Consider the following 24,812-nt stretch of genomic DNA (forward strand, 5'->3'; position numbering starts at 1 on the left):
TCTATTCCTGTATTTATGTTTTACACAAAATTCGCAGGACCTAAATAATTGCATTAATAATCTGGAGTTGTTTTTACATGGTTTTTTAATTTTTTAATTTTTTTTTTTTAAGGAGGGCGCAGCTCACAGTGACCCATGCGGGGATTGAACCGGTAACCTTGGTGCTACCAGCACCGCACTCTAACAAACTGAGCTAACCGGCCACCCCGAGAGTTGGTTTTATTGTACATTAAAGACAAGGTGGTTCGTGGTAGAAACAAATCCCTGACAGGTAGAGTAGACAGGATGGGACAGATCTCTGTACTTCCATACTGGCACCCCCTCCATGTCCACTACCTCTACGCTACTGTGTTGGGGGTACAAGTCTTGATGCAAATCGCTGGTGTAGAACACTAGTGCTCAGAAGCAGAGGTAGGAAACGCTGGGCAGAATGGGCCTCTCAGCAGCTACTAGATCAATACAGGGCTTCAGAACATTTTCTTCCCTGCCATTTTTCTCAAAGCAATGCTTCATCTAATGTGTAGGCAAGAAGGGAAAACCAAAATGCCACCACTGTAAACCCAATGGAACCCCACAAATAAAAGAACCTACCTCCTAAAACCGTCCCACCTGAGAAGGAGGCCCAAGTCTTGAAAACAAGACAAACCAGAGCTCTTCACACAAAACGCAGTTGAGGGGTGTGAAGCAGAGATGCCTGGCTCTGAGGCTGTCACCTCAGGCTGATCGTTGAGTTGCCCATGGCCTGTTTCCTCAGGAATAGGGGCTGGGCGAGATGATCTGCAATTCTGGGAATTCTATTATTTGTCCACACACGATAATCTGACCTGAAGGTTTGACATAGTAGTAAACAGTTTTGTTTTTTGTGGGGGGCGAGTAAAAGATTTCTTTCTGTCACCTTCACTGGACTCCCACTCTACAGACTCCTATAAACACCTTCCTTCCAAGAACCCAGCACACTAGAGCAACCTGTCTTGGAGTGGAGCCACTATCCCTAAAGTGGGATCGTGATAGATTAATGCAATTCACCAATCCCAAATGGGCTCCTCCAAGATGCCATCAAAAAGTCAGCAGGCGGGAGGGCAGGTAAGAATGACAGACAGGAATTTTCATGGAAATGCTTTGTGAAGATGTAGGTTTCTGTAATAGGATCCACTGAAATGAGCATTTAGCTTGTTCTCACTCAGGGCAACTGTTCCAATTGAAACTACCATTATTTTACAAAACTAAGGTATATTTTTATCCTGGGGCTTGCACCATTGGGTAAGAAACAACAGTATGAGCAATTCCTCATGCCAACACAAAATACCTCTGCCTGAAAACACTCCAGTACTGAGACCATAACTCCCCCAAGAAGAAATCGGAGGAGACTCAACACATTCCCTAGATAGTTCTGTCATCAATTCAAAGAGTTCCTCACCTCCCCCCCACCCCCATCCTACAGAGCAAGTGCTGTCACGCTTCTGCAGACATGTACAACTTTCCTGTCGATTTCTTCTACTGCCTTTGTCTCTTACAGTCAACTCCTATGTTCCAGGTTCTAAAGTGAAACTTTTTGGCCTAAACTAAATTTGCTTGGCTAAACTAAATCCCCTCCACCTCAACCCCTGCCTTTTCTTTTCTTTTTTTTTTCTTTCTTTCTTTTTTGGACAGCAAGGCCAAGAGAAGCAAAGAGACTACTTTATACTCACATATAGCTTTGATTTGCAAACCACCCACATATCTATGATCTCATCCAGCCTCATAACAACCCAATGAGGTAAACCTGCTCCCCTCCCCCCGCCAAATAAGGTACACCTACCGCATAGGGCTGTTATGGGGATGGCATATAGTAAGCACACAAGTGCTGGCTGCTAGGCATTAGACACAGCAAATATTATTGCACTGATTTTATTAGCTAGAAACTGAGAATCAGAGGTTGGACAGTTGATTCCCAGCAACCAGGCCTCTAGGAAATCTAGAGCACGTTGAGAAGGTGGAATGCTTAGTGCAGGATTCTTTCCACCACCATTTCAATACAGACCCTAATTGTTTTAAGTCTTCACAATCACACATTTCCATGTGGGCTTAGCACTCTGATAGGAAGGGAGCCTGAAATCCTGATTCTATCCTCCAGTTCTCTGCTAGCCACATACTCAGAGCTTCAGTTCTCTGGACCTTTGTGTTGCCTTCCTTCTCCATTAAGGAAGGCAGACTCGGGGTTTTTTTTTTTTTTTTTTTTTTTTTTTGGAGGGGGGTTGGTTTTTTTCTGTTAGACCAAACAATGGAATGTCAAGCTTCCAGATGAAAGGCTCTATTACAAGTACAAAGTATCATTTAATTACACTGCTGCTCCAGTTATCTGCTTCCCAGCTCCTAACTCCCACTGGGCGGATTCTGAAACCACATAGGAGATTATGTCAAGAGGGAAGAACAGGAGAAACATTCTCTCCCTGAACTTTCTTAAATGGAAGAGAGAAACAAAATGAAAAGAAAGGCCCATTTTCCAAGGAGGGGGCTGTGGCAATGATCTTTCCGTTAAGTAGACCTGCATAAGAATCTATAGATTTCATGCCGGGGGTGGCTTTGGAGTGAAATAAAAGAATCTTTGTACAATGCCAGCCATAGTTCCCTCAGTCTTTCCCCACAGCCAGGCATTTAACCCAACTCTTTAAATCATCGAGCTCTAATGCACCCCATCTGTGCACCGGTTGTAGCCAATGAAATTGAAGCCTGTGTTGACTTTGGCCTGGATTTGTGACTAAGCCTTTCTGCCCCAAAGGGGGCAGGAAGGAGGACATGAAGCCAACAAAGTCTTTTTTGCTCATCATTTGTCTTCTCCCAAGGCTCACGCTCCATCCATCCGTTTATTTGACCACTTACTGAGCTCTTGCCATGGGTCAGGTTCTGAGCCAGAGATACAAAGCTAGTAGGAAAAGGCCCCAGGTGGAAAAAAGGATGTGTAAGAGCTCCTGGGAAAGAGGAAGAAGGTGAAGAAAGAGGGCTGCTCTTGGCTGAGGCACAGAGGCCTGAAATTCCCCTATCTGTATATTCAGGGAATACTGCTTAGTTCCAAGTGGTTGAAATATAAAGCAAGGGAACTGACAGGAGACTTACCGTGTTTCCCCAAAAATAAGACCTAATCAGAAAATAAGCCCTAGCATGATTTTTCAGGATGACATCCCCTGAACAGAAGCCCCAATGCTTTTTTTTGGAGCAAAAATTAATATAAGACCCGGTCTTATTTTCGGGGAAACACTGTAACTAAAAAAAACGGCTCTGTCAGATCACCAAGACCCTGTACACCAAGCCAAAGAGAGAAGACACAGTACTTTCAAAGGTCATTACCATCTTCTTATATTCACTTCGACCCATCTTACAAGGCCAAGCTCAAATACCACCTCTTCCAGAAATCCTTCTTGAACATGCTCAAAGTAATTGCTCTCTCTCCTTTGAGCCTCTGACTTGAGTTCTTGGATATCTTTTATGAGTCTCAATTTCTCTATCCATATAAAAAATGACTAACATCGCCTACCTTAAAGGTTTATGAGGGTTAAGTGAGATAACAGCTGTAAAGTGTCAAGTAGCAGAGTTCTTAGTATAGAGAAGGTGCTAAAATACATTTTATTAGTACCTCAATTTCTTATGATACATAGCACACTTCTTTCTGATACTAAAAAAAATGTCTTGGCTTCTACTTTCTCTGGAGACTTTCAGAAATAGGACAACTCACATTTTCCCTCCAAGCTTGCAGGCACCCTTCCAAAGCAAAGAGGACTAACTCCCATCTTCCCTCACTGACGGAGCCTCTCCACTTCCAAACGTGCAGACTCAAGGGGTTCTCAAAAGATCCAAGGAATCTGAGACAAGATGAGTTAGGTGATAGAGAAGGAAGCTATAGGCTGGCTGGAACATAAATAGCACAAAGGAGAGTAACAGAGGGGAACGTGGGCCAGATGCCAGGACTCTGAGGGCTCCAGGGTTCAAGCTCTATGGTAACCTGAGACCCTGGAAGCGGAGTAAAAGGAGGAGGTCCATCCTCAGTCCTGGTTTAAGAATCCCCAGTACCACAGATGTGGTGGTTCAGGCAGCCTTCCTCACTTCCTGTCAAATCAGCCAGCTGGATGGGGCTGTTCTGTAACTGTGGATCCTGCATTCTTTTCTGGCTGCGGCTACCAAGCCAGAGGCAGGGAAAGTGATGCCACCTTTTCTAGCAGTTCTTGTAAAGGGATCAAGAACACTCTTTTTCCTTTTTTTTTCTTTTTTTTTTAAACTTAGTCTGGGTCTGCATAAAGGTTTGACTGTTTCTTTTTTTTACCTTGAATGGCAGGTAGCACAGGTTCTGAGGAAGCAGGCTTTTTAAAGGGAAAAGTCCCCCATGATCTTTCTCCTTTTCATGAAGCCTAGTAAAACCTGTTTCTCCTCTCCTGGGAATTTAGGGCCAGGAAGGCGATAGCTCCCCTGAGACTGCTCCCTAAGGAGCCAGTTCCTGGATTGCATAACTGGGATGTTGGGTTTATTTCTTCTTCTTTTTTTTTTAATAATTCCCCTGCCCCAACTTCAGGAAGCAGTTGCCAAGGCTCCTCCGGGAAAATAGGGTTCCATTTTTTCTTGATTGTGATCAAATGTCTTGCTATTTTAGAAGCCCTAGAGGTCCTCACAAGCCAGTGAATGAGGTCTTCACCAAGCCACTTTTGGTCCTCGCCAAGGGCTGCCCATTTTAGTAATTCAACAGTCTCATAACCTTCTCTAGGGCTTGGAAGGCAATACCCTCCTTATCTCAGCTAAAAACCCCGGCTACAAGACATCTTGGCCCCATCATCTTTCTGAAAACTCACTTTTCAGGTAGGCAGTACTCTCCACAGTGTTCACCTGCCAACCTAAGCCAAGCAAGCCAACCTAAGCCTCCAATCCCCCCTCAACGCCTCTCCTTTCCGGCCTGCGAGCCGCTATCCCACAGCCTCCGACAGGATGACATCTAATTTCCAAAATAACAAAGAGAACTAGTACACTCTCTCTCCAACTCAAGAGCTGTTTCTCGGTTGAATGAGACAGCCCTGTGGGTCAGCCCTCCCTGTACAGAAGATGGAGTACAGATATCCCCGGCTCTCTGGGAGAGCTTGTGCACCTCTGCAACCTTAGGGGCAGGCCATGCCCTCCCCCATGGTAGGCAAGGAAGACCTGCAAGGAACCTGTACCTTCGAAATGAGTTCATCATGATTGGCCAAGTGGGCTCTGCAGTGAATGCAGCTGTAGGTCCGGTGGCAGGAGGGCAGATAGGCCTGGAAAGTCTTGGATCTTGTCATCTTCACCATTGGCGCTGTTGAGCGTGGAGTGAACTCTGGGGCAGCCCACGAGGCACTCCCACAGGATGGGTCGCACGGGAAACACCGGAAGACACAGGTAAAGGCCGTGGTTTGGCAGGGGGTGGGTGTGGGGCAGGCTCCACACACTGGTGATGTCTTCGGAGGAAGGAGCCTCAAGCAGAGGTCTAGGGCTGGTTCTCAGCAGCCTGCAGTGCCAAGATAAGGGGAGTAGCATTAGCTGACGGAGCTGGGCTTCCTACAAAGCAAGTAGAGTCCAGCTGCCACCAAGAGGGCAACATGTCCAGGATAAAATGACCCCCTTTTCCTGCACTGTGTCAAGATGCCCAATGAAGAAGAAACCACTAGAGGTACCAGTATTGCTACTTCTCTAGAGTTGGAGGTTCAATATCAACTCAGGGCTCTCAGCAGTCCCTAGGTACCCTTCACCAACATCCAGCAAACGGGCATGATCACCATTCCTTGGGAGTTCTAGAAATGGCCAGATTAAAGATGTGCTAACTATAGCCCCCACGAGAGGACCCCTTAACCCCCGCTACTCTCCTGAGCCAACTAAGATAAACGGCTAAAGGAAAAGAAATTCGGCCTCTAGAGAGTCACTACATCAACAGCCACATATGGAGTTCTCATCCATTTCCAGATGCCGGCAATCCTCCAAAACTTGAAATCCCCACCTGCAGAGACAATAAACGCCACACCATCCTTTACCACCCTTTACTTGTAGATTAAGCATGGGATACAAAGGATCAAGTTCCCAACCAGCAGGGTCCCTTGTGGCTCTTTCGGGAGAAGTGGTTCCAATACTTTGTCCAGAAGTAGACGCTCTGTATTTGTTTGTTTGTGTGTGTGTTTGTTTTGTTGAAAAATCAAGTGAATGAATGAAACCAATGGCATAATCAGACTCCCACATCTAAAATTCACTAGGAGAGTGAATTTTACCAGAATTTCTCCTCAACCCTCAAACTTCCCATTAATCATCCAACAGTACCAAACAGTTCTCCTACCAGAACCTCAGCTCTTTTATTCTATCGGGAACCAAGGACACTGAGAAAGTGAGGTAACTCTCGGGATATGTCCAAGTAAAGGTCTGACAGCAAAGCCCCAAGATCTACGACTCACTCTGCTTCTCAGAGTCAACTACCTGAGGCTTTTGGACCCGCCTATTCCCTGGCCTTCACTAGCGGGGTGGTGTTTCCACTTGCCTACCTCCGAGGAGAGCCAGACTGTTAATTAACACCTGCTGTGCTGTGAAGATAAAATTATTTAGAGAGATGGGGGAGGAACACAAACAAAACCAACCTTCCTTGCTGGATTATGTCTGGGATCCATCTGGATGTCTAGAGAAAGCCCGCAAATCACAGTTCTCTTTTCCTTCTAAACCTCACGGGAACCAAATCTTCCAAAGGGAAGCTGCCCTTATCCCTCACTTCCTTCCCCCACAGCAATCACTGCAGGCCACTCTACCCCTGGGACTCTATCTATCTTCCTGAGCGGCCCACACCACTGCCCAGCACCAGGCTGAAGGACAACAGCGTTCACTGCCCCTTATCCTTCATGTTCCTTTTGCAGCCCTGAGCCAAGCAGGCTCCACATCAGGGGGGACCAATTCTACATGAGACGTCCAACTGTTGGAGAAATTCAGACTTCCGGGGGCATAATGTCTTCCCTGCTCAGTCTATTTTTAAAGATGTAAAATCAGGTTAAACTGAACATTACAGAAATACTTCCATATGGAGGTGAGAATTAATTTCCCCAGCTTTGCCTTGGAGTTAGGCCTGGCCATAATAGGAGATGAGGAAGGAAGATACATGATCCCTTGGATCCAGAGACCTTTCATCTCACCCCGGGGATATTCTGGGAGTGGGTAAGGTGAGTGGTCAAAACAAAAGCCCACAGGAGACCAATGCTGTTGGGTATTGCAGCATTACAGGTGGTAGAAAGAGCCATGTACTCCACTTGGGCTTTTCTATACTTTCCAATACTCCTGCTGTTGCACTCTCAGGAAAAACAGTATCTGCAGGAAAGGAAGGGGTGGTAGGTCAGGGTAAGGAATCGAAAAGACAGGCAGAGGAAGCAAGCAGGGAGGCCGGCCGCTTCTGAAGTCCACAACTTTAGCTGCCCAGTGGGGAGCACCAGGAGCACCGGCCCCTTCAGTCTTATATAAACACTGAGGGAAGAAAAGGAAACAATGAGCCCTGGCTGCCAGTCTGGGTTTACAGAGCAGCCACAGAGTCTGTTTTCTTATACATGCAGCCGGCTTCTAAATTATGCATTTCCCCAGAGCAGAATTATTTCTTCTCTCACTTCTCTTCTGTAGGAAACCCAAAAAAAAGTTTGCAGGCAGGGGTTTCTGGTTATGCTCAGCTTCAAATCTGAATCCCGAAACTTATACAAAGCTACCTTCTGAGCAATAAGCATTTATAGTCTGTATTAAATGTGAGTATGTCACATACAAACACATACCCATGCACCCACATTCATTGCACACCATAGCTCTGAACTTAAAAAAACAAGAGAAAAATCGACCACATAAACAATATGCCTGGTGCTAGAAAAACTCTGGAGAGCCTCGACAGAAGGCATTACTTTTTGCTGCTCCAGTCACTCTGCCTTCTTGCTTTCATAGGAATTCACAAGCGTCCAAAAGCTGACTCCTTCCCCAAGAAGGAAAGGAAAAGTGGCTTGCTGAAATATGAATCTTGTTCAACTGGTACAGGGCAAACAAGAGGGAATGAGAGGGAGTGAGTTGAAAGCAAGGTGAAGTAGGCTCAGGAAAGGGTCCTTGTGCCTGAGAAGAAAGAAGAGAGTAGGCTGAGTGAGAAAAAAATGAGAAGTAGGGACCAAAAAATAATCACCTGTTACTGGCTTCTTCCCTCTTGTGGGAAAATTTTAAAAACTGCTTCTGTGAATTGGGTTTGTAGGAAAGAAGACAAAATAGAAGAATTTTTTTTTTTTTAAAGAAATTGAGGGTATGGGGCCGCAGGCTCCATGGGGCTTCATAAGTCCACCAACTCATTGCACATACTGTGAAGTCCAAATTGATTTCCAATAATAATCAAATGAGCTCAATATTTAAAAGCCTCAGGGCACATGCACAAATTAAACACCATTTTAAGTGAAGTGATAATCCATCACAGTAGAAATTAAAGAAAGATTTGCTACCATCCCCAGCCACCTCCCGCTGACCAGAATGGAAAGAAAAGATGTGAACTATTATGATTAAAAACAAAGACCTTAAATACACCACTCTGAGAGTCAGATGCATGGGAGCACTCTCCAAACCTGCCAGCCCACCTGACAGACAGGCCTACTTTCCAAGGAGCCACAACAGCAGCTGGGACTCAAAACAGAACTTTTTGAGTGTCCCCAGGATGGAGGGGTAAGAGATATGAATTCTTCAGGTAAGCCATGAAGGAACTCAATGAATAATGTGGGAAGCAAGACTGTACTGCCACACACAGAGCCACAGAAACTGAGAAGGTGGAACCCACTCGGGGGAAGTAACACCTCCAGCCACAGCATGGGACCAACCTTAGGTGGGCCTCTGTTTTTGGGGGGTGTTTTGGTAGAGGATAGGCAGAGACTGCCTAGAAAAGAAGTGGGCTCTGGAATCACAAACCAGTTCTATTCCTTTCTAGCTGAGTGATTTTTTGCAAATTATTCAACCACTCTGACCCTCAGCTTCCCTAACTTTAACAACAACCTACATAGGATTATGAGGATTAGATGAGATGATGTAAGGGCATACACAGGGCTGGCACACAGCCCTGGCAGGCCCCTAAGCCCCTGTCCTACCCTCTGCATTTCAGCCCGTATTGTCTATTTAAAAAGCAGATTTGACCACGTCACCATTCTCATTGCCTTCGGAAAGGCAATATGGGGTAGCAGTTAAAATGACAGGCTCTGTGACCAGACTCAGGGATTTTGAATCCCAATTCTATCATTTACTAGCTGTGTGACCTTGGACAAGTTACTTAACCTCTCTGGATCTCACTTTCCTCATTAAAAAATAGGAATAATATCTTCCTCGTGGGACTCTTGTGCAGATTAACTACTACATATAAAGTACTCAACACATGCGTCTGGCTGGCATGTAGTAAATATACAACAAATTCTAAGTGTGTATTACTGAAAACCATCGACCCCCATAAATGAAAACTGACACCCATAAATGGCTTCAGATTCATCTCTACCACCTCATGCTCTGTACTCTCCTTATTGAACTGACATTTAAGGGTCAACCATGTGTCAAGAACTCTCTTAAGTGCTCAGATTTGGCAACCAAACTCTTTGTAGTCCCTCCTAATACACCACATGTATTTCCACCCTTGCAAGATTTCGTGGATGCCATTCCCTCAGCCTGACACACCCTTCCCACCACTGCTCACCATGCCCTGGCGTCTCTTAAGACTCAGCTCAAATGTCACCTCAGCACCTGGGCTTATTGGCGCCTCCTCTGCGCTCACCTCTGTCTTAACACTTACCTGCTGAAATTGAAATTATCCTTTCCTGCCTCTACTAGAGGTAAGCTCCAAGAGTAGGGAATGCGTTTTAATAACTTTTGCACCCCCTGAACTCAGCAGCACAGGACACACCGTAGAGGCTGTCACTTACCTGAACTCCCACTGCTTCGCATCTGGCTGATGACTAGACTGGTCCACCCATTGTGTGGGTGGCAGGCATGACTGGGGACCCTCCCTTCTCCCAGTAATGAGGCAGGAGGCAACGTTACTCTGGGTCTTCAGGCCCAGACCCTTCTCCACTCAGACCCTGCGCTGAGATGCCCAGAACTATGGTTCATCTGGGCTATGGGTGAATTTTTAAGTCCTGGGTATTAATTAAAGGCCTGTCATTGGCACTGATGCCCATTCTTTGCATTTGCAGGGTCTAGGTTAAATATGTGAATAGCTGTGGGGGTAACAACTGAACACACTTCCAACTTTTCCATCATTTACTTATTGTAGGAACTCTTAGAAAGCCTAAAGAAGGCTGTACGCTAGCTTTAAGGACAGGAGAGGAGGAACATGATGGAGTAGCCCTGCTCTGTCCCATCATGGGTGAGGAAAGAGAAAAGCCCTTACTGGAGGCAATAAATAGGGGGATAGACCAGCCATTTCAGGAACTGGGAGACAGAATTAGGAGAGAGAGATAGAATGGCTGTGGGAGGCCTTCATCCCAGGAGGACTGACCTCCTTCCCCATTGCTAATCTCACCAGAATCCTTGAACCCTGGCCAGGGAGCAGAGAGAACCCCTTTCCCGGGCTTCCAAATAAGAGAAGTGGGAGGCAGCATAGCCCACGGTTGAGGGGTACAGGATCTAGAGGCAGATGCGCTTGGATTCAGTCTTGGTTCTTCTCACGAGCTGCATCACCATTATGCAAGTTGCCTAACAGGGAATGACAACAGTGCCTACCTCACGGAGGAGACAAAAGAACCAATGACATAATGCAAGTGAAGCATTCAGCACATGGTTAGTACTCAATAACCTCGATTAGCTATAATCACCCTTACCAGCAAGCGTGAAAAAGCACAGGAACTGTTTATTCACAACACCCAAACAAAGCAATGTTCCTGTCCTCCTAGGCTGACTCATGGTGGTTAGAGGGTTAGGACCTAAATTAATCCACTTAAAGGTACACTGTGGTTTAAGTAGGTTTTTGTGGCTTAACTGGGGATCTGACATTACTGATATGTCATTCCAAACAACAGGCCATTCCATCCTTTAATGCAGAGGAAAAGTTACCTCTGTGGTCTGCACTGACGCGACTAATCCCAGGATGGGGCCACGGGTGTAAACTTGACTGAAATGCCCGGATTCAAACTGCCAAGCAACTAATGTGCAAGACACACCGGAAACTGAATGTCATCATTTCATCACTACCCAGTGTAAAGCAGTGGACCCAGGTGTACTGCAAATCCAACCAGTTGATAATAATGAAAACTAGCTTGGATATCAAGTAACTACCTTCTGGTAAACAAAACCAACCATTCATCTCTATCCTGGATACAGGGCCTAGTCTTGATTTCAGGGGGATTATCTGTCAGATGATAATCCTACATGATCTCTAGGATTCCTTCAGTTTTTAAAGTCCTGATTCTACCATGTTTCCCCCAAAATAAGACCTAGCTGGACCATCTGCTCTAATGCATCTTTTGGAGCAAAAATTAATATAAGACCCAATCTTATTTTAATATAAGACCAGGTCTTATATAATGTAATATAATATAATATAATACAACATAATATAATACTGGGTCTTACATTAAATTTTGCTCCAAAAGACGCATTAGAGCTGATGGTCCGGCTCGGTCTTATTTTCGGGGAAACACAGTATATTGTAATGATGTCTGCCAGCTGAATTCTGCCCTAGAGCAGAGTACGTATCCATCCATCAACCAGATTCTGTTAAGACCTTGATTTCCGTGAGGTCACAGAAAATGCCAGTCTCACAGAGTCCACTCAGAGATGGCTGCTAGACTATGCCTTCGAAACATCTGTTAGCACAGCAGTGTATTTACCATATGGCCCTTCATTCAGCACTTTGCCTGGGGAGGCCCCCAAGTGAGGCTTGCATCTGTTAGAACATCTACATAGAGAAGAGGCAGTTTCCCTTGAAAATCCTGAAACTTGCATGTAATTTACTAAATATTAGATAGAAGTAACTGTTGCTAGCTGACTATGAAGACATCATATCTTTTGGGTTGTTTCTACAATTTTAATCAAAAATAATGTGAAAAACCCGTCTGAAGAGAGGTTACCAAACACATTTGCCTACAGTTCATTCATGGCTTCCTTCTTTTTCTTATACAACTCCCAGTCCAAAAAGAACTTAAGGTAGCTTACAAAAATATAAACAATACAATACCATTATAAAATAGGTTAACAAATTTGGGTAAGAAAAAAGGAGAGTTTGGGGCATAGAAATGCATGCTGCTAAGTTGCTAAATATTTACTGGATTTTAATTGCAAATTTGGCTTTGAGTTTCCCAGTAACCAAGGCAGAAAAAAAAATGTCAGCAGTTATGAAGTTTATATTTCCTATAAAATAAAAGAACCTGGGTTGTTCCGGATACAGATTTTCTGAGAGACATTTCTTTTCTGGGTAGTCATAGAGGAGACAATGGGTAACCTAGCAGACAAGAGCCCCAACACACCCCAACAGTTCCTACCCTGTAACCCTCTTGCAAGACTGTTTTTGAGAAATCCCTCCATGAAAACGGACAGCCTAACAAACACCAAAGGGCAATGCAGTGAAAGGGATTCCACATGGGATCAAATCAGGAAAGAACATGGCTTTCTGATGGTCTGGCTGGATCCAGTGTTACAGACTCTCGGGAGAAATGGAAGAGCTACAGAACTTTCTGGCAATGCTCCATGAATGTCATTTATCACAACCAGGCTTTTGAGGAACAAAAACATGGGCAGCCTCCAACATGCCAGGTCCAAACACTAATATTTCTTTTTCTTTCTTTCTTTTTTTTCTTTTTTTTAAAGGAGGGCGCAGTTCAAAGTAGCCCATGCGGGGATCGAACCGGCAACCTTGGTGCTGCATAGCAGAAATGCACTCTAACCAACTGAGCTAACCGGCTGCCCTAAACACTAATAGTTTTGAATGCTAATGCTATTTGGCCCAGTTGCTCAAACAGAAAACACCCTTTATTCTCCCTTCCTTCTGTGTCGTACTTCATCTGTCCCCTAGACAGTTGGTTCTGGCTCTGAAACTCAGCCTCCCATGGCCATCGTCACAGTCCCGGCCAGCAGCACTGTCTTCTCTCATCCTGAACAGCCATGACAGCTTCCTAACTGGACTCACTGACTCAGCTCTTACCTCTCCAGCCCATCTAGAATTCTATTTATACAACAAAATCTGATCACATCTCTGTTTCAAAACCTCCAGTGGTTTCCTGGCAACATATAGAACTAGGTCCAACCCCTCTAGGAACCAATAAGGCACCAAGAACCTGGTGGCTTATCTTCTCATCCTCTTTCCACCTCACTCCAAACCCGTTTCCCCAGCAGACCAAGTTCCCTCGATACCTTTTTTCAAGTTGCTTCAGCCCCTGCAGTTGCCTCAACCCATCTTCTCCGCCTGGTAAATGCCTGCTCACCCCATAATACCTAGCTTAAATGAGACCCTACGCAGAGCCGGTGGCCTCCTTACAGCATGCAGAAAACCATTTTTTTCTCTGGAATGGCCTTTAGCACATTGGGTGCCTGTCTCTCTACTAGACTGGGAACTTCCTACAGTCAGAAGTCCAGTCTTTACCCATGATGTTTTCCCCAGGGCTCCTGGTGTCCACAACATTGGAGATTCTTGGTAAATGTTAACATCAAGACCATGACCATCAGTGAAACAGAGCTGCGCTGTACGCAGTTATTTTTATAATTTCCTTATTTTGCCATACCCACTACATTTAAAATACCTAATTCTGAGCATTACATGGGACTCACACGCCATTCATGCTCCACAAAGTTAAAAAGGCAGCAAACTCTTGTAACATCAGCTCAGTTGGGCTAGCAGGAGTCTAATAAAACTCAGTACCATGGAGCCATATTTCCAATAAGCCACACCACACGAACCTCCAATGGTTTTACCTGGGTGTTGTCTGATGGCAGAAACATTTCCCATTCCGTCTCCCTGGCCCTTCACACCGTCTCAAGGAACCCTCCCCAGGCTGGCATTGACTTCTGGACCCACTGCCAACCCAGGAACCTTCTTTTTCCCAAGGTGGTCCCCACAAAACCCCAGCGCAGTCTGAGCTACTACTCTAGGTGAGACCGAAATAGAGAAAACTGAAGTGTCAGACTTGGTTCAGGCCAAGAAGAAAAGCGGTCCCTCAACCCTGCCTCTGCTCCACATGGGAAAGAGGGCCAGCTCTGCCCCTGTCCTCCAGCCACCAGACTGCCATCTAAGCATCAGTTCTTTGCTTTGTATTTGGCAATGCCCAGAGATGATAATCCCGGTTAAAACAAAACAAACACATTTTCCCCACGATCGGGGACCTAGAGAGGGCTTGGTCCATTCCTCTGCCTTCAGACAAGACCGTACTCAAACTATAATGTAAAACAGCCATTTAGAAGATCTATCAAAAAAACAACATTTTGGAAAACAGGGTAAGAGATGTGGCCAATCTTCAAAAGTTACTTCACCAGGGAACCCTCCCCTTAACCTCCTGCAACCTCTACTACGTCATGGGTAGGGGTTGGAGGTCCTCTATACGTCAGGTCCTCTATTCTACATGTGTAGCACTTTTCAGTTGTAGTTTTGCTTCTATTGAGGTAATTATTTGATTGCCATCTGTGTCCCACACTCAAATATCAAATATTATTTACTGAATAAATGAATGTCTTTTGGCACTGTGTGACCTTGATTTCTCTTAACTGCTGCTCCCCCAGGGCACAGCTGGGGCCCCAATTAGTTACAAACCATCCATCCCAAATCTGCCAATACAATTTCATTGTTCAGCTGTCAGCATGCCTTTGGCTTTCTCACTTTAATCTCTCAATTCAAATAAATCCAAAACTCTAGACTCTGACATCTGTGGCTGGGCTCCCTGCCTTTCCACAATTGGAATTTGGAAATTAAACTTAAAACTCAAGAGAAAGAAAGGGCAGAGGCGCTTTCAAAAGGATGCCTGTACGTCTAAAGTCTCTGCCTTCACCAGCCCAAAGAAGGATTATTTTGTTCTAAGAATTATTAAACTGTCATCTAGGGTTGCCATTTATTGAAAGACAGGAAAAGGAGTAGGATGGGAGAGAGAGACTGATTCTAGAGCAAATTTCTGGGTTTCTCCTTTTATGCGAGTGGCAGATGGATTTTAACAAGAATTATGGCCTCTTTTCCTTTCAGGCCTGGCACATCAGGGGAGCCATGCACGTTGCCAGTGCAGCTTTTTCATATAATTTAAGAAACCTCCACAAAGCTAGCTGTTTATGGGTCAGTCTTCCCACTAGATTGTGAGCCATTCCTGGCCAGAGACCAGGACTGGTTAATCAACCCTCATACCTAGCCCAAAGCCTGGCTGGCAGTAAGCTCAAAAAGCCTTGGTTGAAAGAGGGGGAGGAGGGGCAGAGGTAAGGAGGAGTCATCTGAGGCCCTGCAGGAACTGTCAGTAAACCTCCAGGACGCTATAGTTTATTAATTTCCTATTGGGGGTCCAGGAGGGGCCAGGTACTTAATATGCATTATCTCAATCAATCCTCACAACAACGCAGGGAGGCAGGCATTATTATGACTACCTGTTTGAAAGGACCAGAGCCAACATTTGAATCCTGGGACCCCATCGCCCACCCCCCATGGATCCTGCAACTCAGACAAGCAAGAGGGGTTCTGAAGATGCTCATCCTTGGTCCTAGAGTCCTCTAGAGCAACAAATAGAATATCTCCCAGAGGGAGAGTCTAAATCAACTAATAATAACGCAAAACAAAGATGTCAAGTTCTCTTAAAACATCTTCAGACTCCGGGTTGGCTCAGAGATTCAACTTTTAATTGCAGAAACCTGAGAAAACAAGTGAGGAAAGGGGAGAACCTGAACCAGAAGGTGGATCAACAGATTAGGCACAAGAAAAAGCTGGTTTTCGGTTCTTGTATTCCTGCCAATGGGATATTTAGCTTTAAGGCTACAGTCTGTGTGGGCATACTTTACCCTCAAATCCCAAAGTAAACAAATTAAGAGTCATGTAAACAAAACTAACCAAAAGCCCTATCTAATTTATGTTTACATAATATACATGTTTATACCATTAATGCAGCAAATACTGAAAGAGAACTCATTTTTACCTTATGGTCCAATGGCAGTGGCTCAATTTAGGGAGGGATCCCTGACAGACAGAGACAAAAGTGGTAAAAGAGATAAAGGGAGGCAAATATAATGGATGACACACAGGAGATAAGGAAGTGGCAAAAAGGGTTAGTTTAGGAAAGGAGGCCAAAGGTCAAGGATGCTAAGTGGCTGGTTCCTGCCAGGGAGACCAACCACCGCAGCGATTTCCAGATCTCAGGCATGTGTGGAGTGGGCAGCATTAGAAAAACCTGGGAAATGTTTCTTTTGATTATTATTTGCCTGCTTTAATAGATTCCCCATTCTGAACATTCTGATTTGTGGGCCTTTGGTTGGTCTAGGAATTCTTAGGGCAGCCAGGATGGAGAATTCCTAGGGATAGTCTCACTTTTGAGGATGCCTATCATCTAGGTCAACTAGCCATTGTTCACAGGGCTTCATCCTCAAGGGTTCCACTATGAATGGAAGTCACAGTCCACTTCCATGGGGTTACTCTAAACTGCAGCAATGGTAGCCCACGCAACCCCATGTTCCCTTCCCACACCTCACGAGCCTACTGAACATTCCTCATACACCACCTCTTATGTCCATACCTCTGGCTTTGCACGCACTGTTTGCCCGGAGTGTTTCCGCATGTTTAAATCCTCTTCATTCTTCACAGTCCCATCTTCAAAATGCCTCCCCTTCGTTCTGTATCTCTGTAATGACTTTAAACTCTACCTTGTACTCTGGTTATTAACTAATGCATATGTCTTAATTGCTCCTATTGGAGCATATGCTCTTAGGGGCAGGGGCCATATCTTAATGTATCCTTATCTCTCAGAGGTCTTATTACCTATTTAATGATTATTACCCAGGAAAAAACAAAACAAAACCAAGGTTGAGTTTCAGGCCAAGGCCAGAGAGAGGTTCCTTTTCTCTCGCTCAAAATAGAAATCAAAAAATTTTCCTGACTCTGGCAGGATGTGTTCCAAGCCCACGCTCTCTTGCCCCAGGTACTCCCAACCAGAGCACCACGGGAAAACAAAAATGAAACAAATCATTAGGAAGATCAATATTTCCTATAACTAAATTTCATATCAGATAAAATAAAGCTACTTTCTTCAGGCCAACCAAACTCAGCCACTGTTCACACGCAGAAGACGCTGTCTGAGCCTCAGTGGCACCCATCTGTCGTCAAGCCTTCCTTCCTGGATATCAAGAAACAGATAAGGGAACTCCAGACACTAGAGGCTATTTTCTTTCTGAGCTGGCAATCTGGGTTTCAGATCAGAGCCACTAAATCTGGACTCACCACATTCCCAAGACCACAGAGGAAGGCTGACTGCCCTGTAGCTCAGGAGACAGGAGGGCACAATGCTGCTGACTCAGCCAGGAGGCAGGGACGTGGGTGGTAGTGTCCCACCTGACTGGCAGCACGCCCCATTGCCCCATCACTAAGAGGAAGTAGGCCCTGCCTAGTATTGAGACATTACGGATTATTTGGGGTTTTAGTCAGGGATTGGTATTATTCCAGAATGCATAGGAGTAGAAAGAGCCCTGGGCCTAGGAAATAAAAGGTATGGTTTCTAGTCAGTGCTTTGCCCTAATTAAATCTGTGTCTTAAGCAAATCCTTTTTGCCTGTTTGAGCCTCAATGTTTATACCCCTAAAATGCAATACTGAAAGTAGATTTTCATACCCACTCCAGCATATAGCGAATTAATAAGAAGTTATAAATCACTAACTTGAAATTAGAGAAAATAAAAATTACAAGGTTAACACCACAAAAAAATTAAGATGTAGGGCCCTCCAGTTACTAAGTTCAGTCACAAATTTGGGTCTGTGCTTCCTGGTAGCCAAAGCAAAAAGAGAGAAAGAGGATCGGTTATAAATTTCCAATTGTCCACAAAGAAAAACCATACCAGTTCCTCAAAAGAGGCAAAGCTTTCCCTGGCACTTGATTCTGAAAGAAGTGTCTCCAATTAACTTCTTAAAAGGGATATTCAGTGACATTGGAGCTTAAATTTTCAACAATATAAACCCTTAAATATAGTAGCAAGTTATACATGGCTATCTCAGACAGTGTACCTTGAAGTGGAGGAGCTGAGATAGATGGCCCAAGTGTACAGCTTTCAGTGGCCCCACCTTAATCCAAGGATGAAACTATGAATGGCCAAAGGAACAGATAGACAACATGCCCTTCCAAAAGCTTCTATAAATATTACTTCATTGAATGTTTATTAAGACTTGCACATTTCTAAATTCCATTCCAGTTCTGATAGATCCAAGCAACATTTTTTGGCCTTCATTTACTTACACGAATTTAAGATTTTGTGGACGTAAAAGGAGTTCTAAGCAACCTCACAGGATGATCTGATCATAAATTCCTAACTGGGCAGATCATGGTGGGTAGTTATGCCCCAGGCATATAACTTTTTTAGTAAAAGGTTTATCTTTGCCTAAAGCAAGCCCTGTCCATTATTCTTGGGCATCCAGGTTAACATACCTTTGAAATAAGTGTAATCACCCTCAAGAGAGCACATAATCTTGTTATTTACCCTGTAATCCAATCCCTGCCTTGCTTTCTCCTACTGTCACGTACTCTTCCTTAAATTGGTTCAAATAAAACTCAATAGAAATTCTTTACAGGTTTGGACTTCTTAGGTCAACAGTCAATCACATTGGTAGTTTTCGCCTCTTACTGTCCATTCCCAAGTCAATGGAATTAGGAATTCCTGCCAGTCAGCGAGAAGGAGAATCTAACTATTAATATTTATATTGTTTTTAATGCTACCTCCAAGTGCTTACTCACGTGGCGAGCTCTGTGCCTGGTTTCTGTGCATTTGCTCATTTAATCCTCCCATCAATCCTGTGCGATAGTAACTACAGAGGGGGCCAAAAAAATGTGTACACATTTTAAGAAAGGAAAAAACTGTATTAAAATTGTAATACTCAATACAGACCGATAACAAAAGATGAATACAAGTCATGTGTTTACATTTTTTTGGAACCCCCAGTATTAGTCCCATTTTATAGTAAGGAACAGAGATTTAGAAAATTTTAGCCAACTGCCCAAGGTCACAGAGCCAATTATCCACATCTTTCTGGTTCTAAAACCCAGCCTCTTAACTCTTACAGTGCCTCCAAGTATTAATGAAATGTGATTACTGGTAGAAATGCTTCCGTGTGTCAGAACAATGAGCCCTAGAATAAGAATACCGCGGGAAGAAAGAGTTGTTCATTAACAACAAAATAACAATAGAGTTTTTAAGAGACTTTGGCAACCTATAAAAAGAACAAAACAATGAAAAATATGGTGAAAAGCAGAAATCCCAAAGGAACACTACCCCATCCCAGGAAAAGATGGATTCTTCTCTTGAAAATAAAGTAATATTTCCTACTCTTAAGAGACTCTGAACCTTGGCTCTCTTTAGTGGTTCATTCATTCATTCCAACAACAGATAGATTTCTTATCCAGTGCTACTCCATGCCAGGCACTGTCAGAGCAAGACAAAGGCTCTCAAGCTTCCAATCTGGCCATCAAGTAGACAATGTATCTCCAGATGGTATTAGAGAGATTTGAAAAAAATAGAGTTAAAGGGATTAAGAGAGGCTGAGGGGCAGGGAGAGGACGAGCTCTTCTAGATAACTGGTCATGGAGGGGCTCTCTGAGACCCATGTGAGAGAAGCCAGTCATGCAAAGATGTGGAGAAAAGGCAATCTGGAAAAAAGAGACGACCAGTAGAAAAGACCCAATGACTAAAACAAACCTTCCACATTTTAGAAATCTCAGGATGGCTGGTGCAGTAGGAGCAGAATGAAGCAGTGTGGACCAGGTAAGAACTGGTAGGGGATGAGGTGTGAAAAATTGGGAGAGGGCAAGCCCTGCTTGGAAAGGAGCTGGATTATGTTTGAAGGGCAATGGGAAGCCACTGGAAAGTCGTAAGCAGGGGAGTAGCATAATCCAATTTACTTTTAAACCCTCCAGGGCTCCCTTCACAGCTCCCAGGGAAATTCAGGTAGGATGAAAGTAAAGTCCTTTAGGATGAAAGTAAAGTACAATCACCTTTTGTTAAGGACAATGTCACTGAAAACTCTTACAAAATACCTTTAGCCTGAAGGCCCTGGCTTTCCATCACTGGAGAGTAAACATCAAAAAGATGCTTGTTTTCCAGAGTTTAATATCCCTTTCAAGCTAAGGGAATGCAATTGTCAGAGAACCTAGTGGTTTGGTCAACAGACCCTAAGGAAATGCCAAGATAACACACAAAGGAAAGTGATACTGGTCCTCCATTTTAATCCCACCTGAACATTTCTTCCCTCTGCTTTTCCTATCCTAGGATATCCTATCCCTTGCTATCCTTTTGTCCTTTTTTTTTTTCTACAGGCTCAAAACTAAACATTCTAAATGGGTGCTGCTGGACCAAACTGAGCATTATTAAAGTTAATTTCAACAAACCTACAGTTAGTGTTCCCATATAAGGCATACCTTTGACAGGAAGGACAATGGTTGAATTTGAATAATTTAGTTCTTTTGAAGCTAAATTGAAGCTTTGATTAACTAAGGGAATTTCTTTTACCAACATGTTTGGACACAATAACTAAAAAACATCCCACATGTGGATGCATTCGATGTGTGTATGTTTGTGTTTAAATGTAGAGATGGAGGTAACAGCATCAGAAACTGGATGACCAACGAGATCTAACTGCACACAAGAGCAGAGCTGTCACCACAGGAAGAACCAGAGCTGAGGTAGGCCATGAGGTAGGGGACCTTGTGCCTCTTCTCATTAACAACTGTTGATAGACAAGCCTTGACAATGCCCCATCACCACCCTCAAACAAAAATAAAATCACCTACCTGCCTTTCCCCCAGGCTACACAGCCTGGAATACCTACACATTAAACAAAATCAACCTTTTCTGTTGACCAGTTGTTACTATCCCAGGCACGATGACTGTGCTGAAAATTCAAGTCTCTGTGAATAGTACACTAACTCCTCAGCACTACTCACAACCCCAACCCCATGCATCTAGAAACATCCAGTGGCACAGAACAGTGGTCAGCAGCCCTCAGATTGGAGTGGTGTAGGGAGGGAGGGGGATCTGTCTCTTACGGCCAAGGCTTCACAGCAGCTGAAAGCCAACACTATATACTGTTAGACTTTTCAAAGCCTAAGCTAGTGTGACTAGCAGATGAGTGATCTTGGGTTTGCACAGACTGTGGGTCACACACCTAAGGCTTCACATCCGAGTGAAAGCTTTTCATTGTTCGTTGCCCCCAAGACCCACTAGATGAGGGTTTCTTTTCAACCACCTGCATCACAATCTCATGGTCCACTTATTACAAATATGCCCCACTGAAAATAAACATCTCCAGAGTGGACTGACAAACTGCATTTTTAAACACTACCCAGGTCATCTTCATGCACATTAAGTTTAAGGACCTCTGCCCTAGAGCAACGTTTCTTAAACTGTGGGCCATGAGCCGTTTGGTCAAGAAATCAAATTAATGGGTCATGACCAGCAGTTGGTATTTTTTAATTAAGTAGAAAAAAAAATTATAAACAAAGTACACTGCAGGTAGTAAGGACAATTGTTTCCTGGAACTTAACGCAGTTCTTATTCTGCACAGCGATGTCAAGTGTGTTCCTGACTGTGGATCCCACTCAAAGTTTGAAAACCACGCTCCTAGAGGGAAGGAAAACAGTATTCCTGGGTGTGGTGTTTAACTTTCTATTTTCCACCCCTAATTCTAAGCTTCTTGATTTTAGTTCAAGCACAAGATATCAAGACAGATCCCAGAAGTGCTGTTATCAAATCTTAAACTAGTAAGGCAAAGTCAAACTGAGGAGGGTAATGAGCCCGAGGCCTTCACTCCTTTTACTGGACACACTTATGGAGCTGGGGACAAGGGACAGTGTCAAAGGGAAGTTTGCACAACTCTCCTCAGGCTGGAACTGTTCCTTGATAAAAAACTTGTAGCCACTCATACCACAGTTCAGAAGAATTAAAATATACATCAGGGCAAGACTCAGCCTCAGTATTAAGTGCTAAGGAAAAGGGGGGAAGGATGGAGGATGGACAGAACTCAGTTTCAGGTTTGGTCCACATGTGCAGTCCCCGTGGCAGTGATTAAGTCAAAGGAAAGCCAGTGAAGATTGAGTCCAAGCCCACTGATCACAAAGCCAAGTTCTCAGAACCCAGACAGCACTGGAGAGCAACAAGCATGTGAGGTCAAGTCCCAGCCCAAGTCAGTGACTTGAGTAACCCTAGGTAAGTCGCTTAACTTCTCAACCCCTAGGTTCTTTGCACCACTAATGTTCTCTGAGCAAGAGGGGTACAGGGTAGCAGACAGTGTCCCTTCTTGGCCAGTACTCTAGGACAGGGAGCCCCATTTTGCATATCCTGCTGGACCAGAAGAGAGGAACGAGGGAGGAAAGGCAAGGGAAAAGGATGAGTGGCGAGCTGTCTTCTTATCCCGTTAGACTCACCAGAAACAAAGACTCACTGAGGAGAGCCTCAAGACTTCAGGAGAGCAAACTGACCAGGAGGCCAGAAAGCAAAAACCCCAGCAAAGCCCAGGAGCAGTTTCGTGTGCCATTCACAGCTTCAAGGCTGTGGGAGGTCAGCTACATGCAGAACAGAGAAAAACGGACGACACTCACTCACATGGCTTTTTAACAGCTTATAAAGTGAGGGTGAAGTCAGAGATGGCAGTCTCCTGGGCTGGGTAAAAAACACGTGGTTCTCCCCATCCCCCCCACGGGAAAAAAGCCACCACTTGGATAAAGACACCTCGAAGAGGTCAGCGGCCAAGGAGGATGAACTTGAAGCAGGGAAAGGCGGGGGCTGCCCCTCAGCGTCAGTTACCGAGAGGTACTCGCAGGAGAGGCCCCGACAATTCCGTCGGGCAGGAGAGTACTCGTGCCCACCCCCTTGGCAAGGACACTGAGGCGGCGCCGGGAAGCGGCCAGGCAGGAACTCGGCTGCGGTCACCTCGGCCCACGGCCGGCCGAGCACTCCGGGGAGTTTCGAGAGCAGCCAGTCTCCCACAGGCGGGGGCCCCCGAGGGCGGCGCACCCGGACCCAGTGTGTCCAGCAGACACCCAGCGTCACCAGGGACAGAAAACTTCCGCAGCCACCACCCTGCCCCCCGGAGTCCAAACCCGCGGGAACTATGCTAAGGAAGAAGCAGTGACCCAGGGTCCCCTCCGCCAAATCGCGCACCCCACACTTGCCTGACACCCCCAACAGGTTCCCGCCCCGGACTCGGGGATCCACTGCACCTCGGCTCCCTCCGCTGCCCGCCGCCGGGCCCCGGCTGTGTTTGTAAACAAACCGGTCACGTGGCCCCGGCGGCCCGCTCCCCGCCCCCTGAGCCCGCAGCCCCCATGGGGACCCCACGCTCGATCCCGCCTGGGTTTCGTCCAGCACAGGGCGCCGCGCTCCAAGGGGTTGAGCCCGAGGGGCCACAGGACCGGTGCCCAGTACCGGGTGCCTGGCACCCGCACTGACAGCGCGCCCCACGCCCACGCGCGCCCTACCCGCGCGCGCTCGGGGTTTGCTTACCTGGCAGCAGGCTGCCCTGTCCAGCCAGCGCCGGGCTCGGCTCCGCGGGGGTGCGCAGCAGCAAAGGACCGCCCGGCTGGATCCCGAGCTCCGGGCGCGCTCTTAAAGCCACAGTCTCCGCCACCGCCGCCGCCACCACTCCGCATCCCTCCGGGTCGGGGCCGGGGGCTGCCCTGTGACGGACGCTCCCCCGCGCCTATCCCCTCGGCTCAGCACATAGCAACACGCCGCGGGTTGGCTCGGCACGGCCGCAGCCCATCCGCCCCGAGCCAATCAGCGAAGGACGGAACTCCGCCCCCTGCTTCCCCTACCTCCCACCCCCCACCCCTCTGCCCTGGCCGGGCTTGGGTGCGGGTAGTGCAGTGAGTGACGGGTCTGGCCCCGCTAGGCTCAGCCAGCGAAGCCTGGCTAAGCAGGGCGACTGCCGGAGGAACAGGGAGAAAGGGTGATGAGCATGGGTAGGCTCTCAGCGTCTGTGAGGGAACTGTTTATTTGGGTTTGGGGTTTGTCCCCAGGTCAAGACTGGGATTCCCAGAACCTGGGGTAGAGAGGGAGGAGGCTTTATATTGCTTCTTCTTAGAGGGCCAAGATGGTAACTTCCTCCTTACACCTTAGCCATCCCTAACCCAGAGCCGAAGTTACCTGAGGAGGCCCTCAGGACCTGGGGCAGTTGAATTTAATAAAATAGTGCCAGCCCGATCTGGCCCAGCCAGGCCCTACTCAAAAGCAAGGCATTTCCCCGCTTTGCTCTGCTAGTAATTTCAGCGAGTTAAGAGGAAAGAGGCCCTAGGGAAATTGGACGGCGCTCAGCTCCCTATTACTGCTGATTTTCCAAGGCATTCAGAGGGAGATGAGGATGGTAAGCCCAGGAGAGTAGGTTGGTCAGGGACCAGAGTGGAGGAGCCCACGTTCGGGGTCAGTGGGGTGGCGCTTTTCAAGGAACAGAAGATTGAAAAATAAGCCCTTGGCCGTCAGGAAATTCAGGGAGGCACCAGGTGGGTGGAGTGGGGCATTCTCCCAGCAGGAAAACAGGTCGTTTGAGAAAGAATGCTGGCAGGGGTCAGGGGAAGAGAGCAGCCTAGCCTTTTCCCTTGGTCACTGAGGTTCCTGCAATTCCTCAGAGACCAGAAAGAGAATGGTACTGGGATGCATTCCTCCGCCAGGTGGCTTAAACTAC

The 24,812-nt window shown here is 45.9% G+C and overlaps 1 protein-coding gene across 3 annotated transcripts in view; it reads right to left on the bottom strand.

Moving 5' to 3' along the window:
- YPEL2 (yippee like 2) overlaps window positions 1-23,843 on the bottom strand; it is a 58,081-nt gene extending 34,238 nt beyond the window's left edge. Inside the window, exons 1-2 of one of the 3 annotated variants that reach the window (XR_012492313.1) lie at window positions 23,636-23,843; window positions 5,175-5,488 (exon numbers count right to left, since the gene is read on the bottom strand). Coding sequence is in view for 2 of the 3 variants with exons in the window: in XM_019736355.2 (XP_019591914.1) it covers window positions 5,175-5,291 (117 nt within the window). In the remaining variant the exon portion in view is untranslated. Of the gene's footprint in view, window positions 1-5,174; window positions 5,489-23,304; window positions 23,441-23,635 lie in introns of those variants that run through there. The other 2 variants (XM_019736355.2, XM_074320472.1) reach the window with 2 other exon arrangements.
- Window positions 23,844-24,812: the final 969 nt, after the last annotated feature.

Source organism: Rhinolophus sinicus, linkage group LG15 (genome assembly GCF_036562045.2).
Source record: "Rhinolophus sinicus isolate RSC01 linkage group LG15, ASM3656204v1, whole genome shotgun sequence".
Taxonomy (NCBI): Eukaryota; Metazoa; Chordata; class Mammalia; order Chiroptera; family Rhinolophidae; genus Rhinolophus; species Rhinolophus sinicus.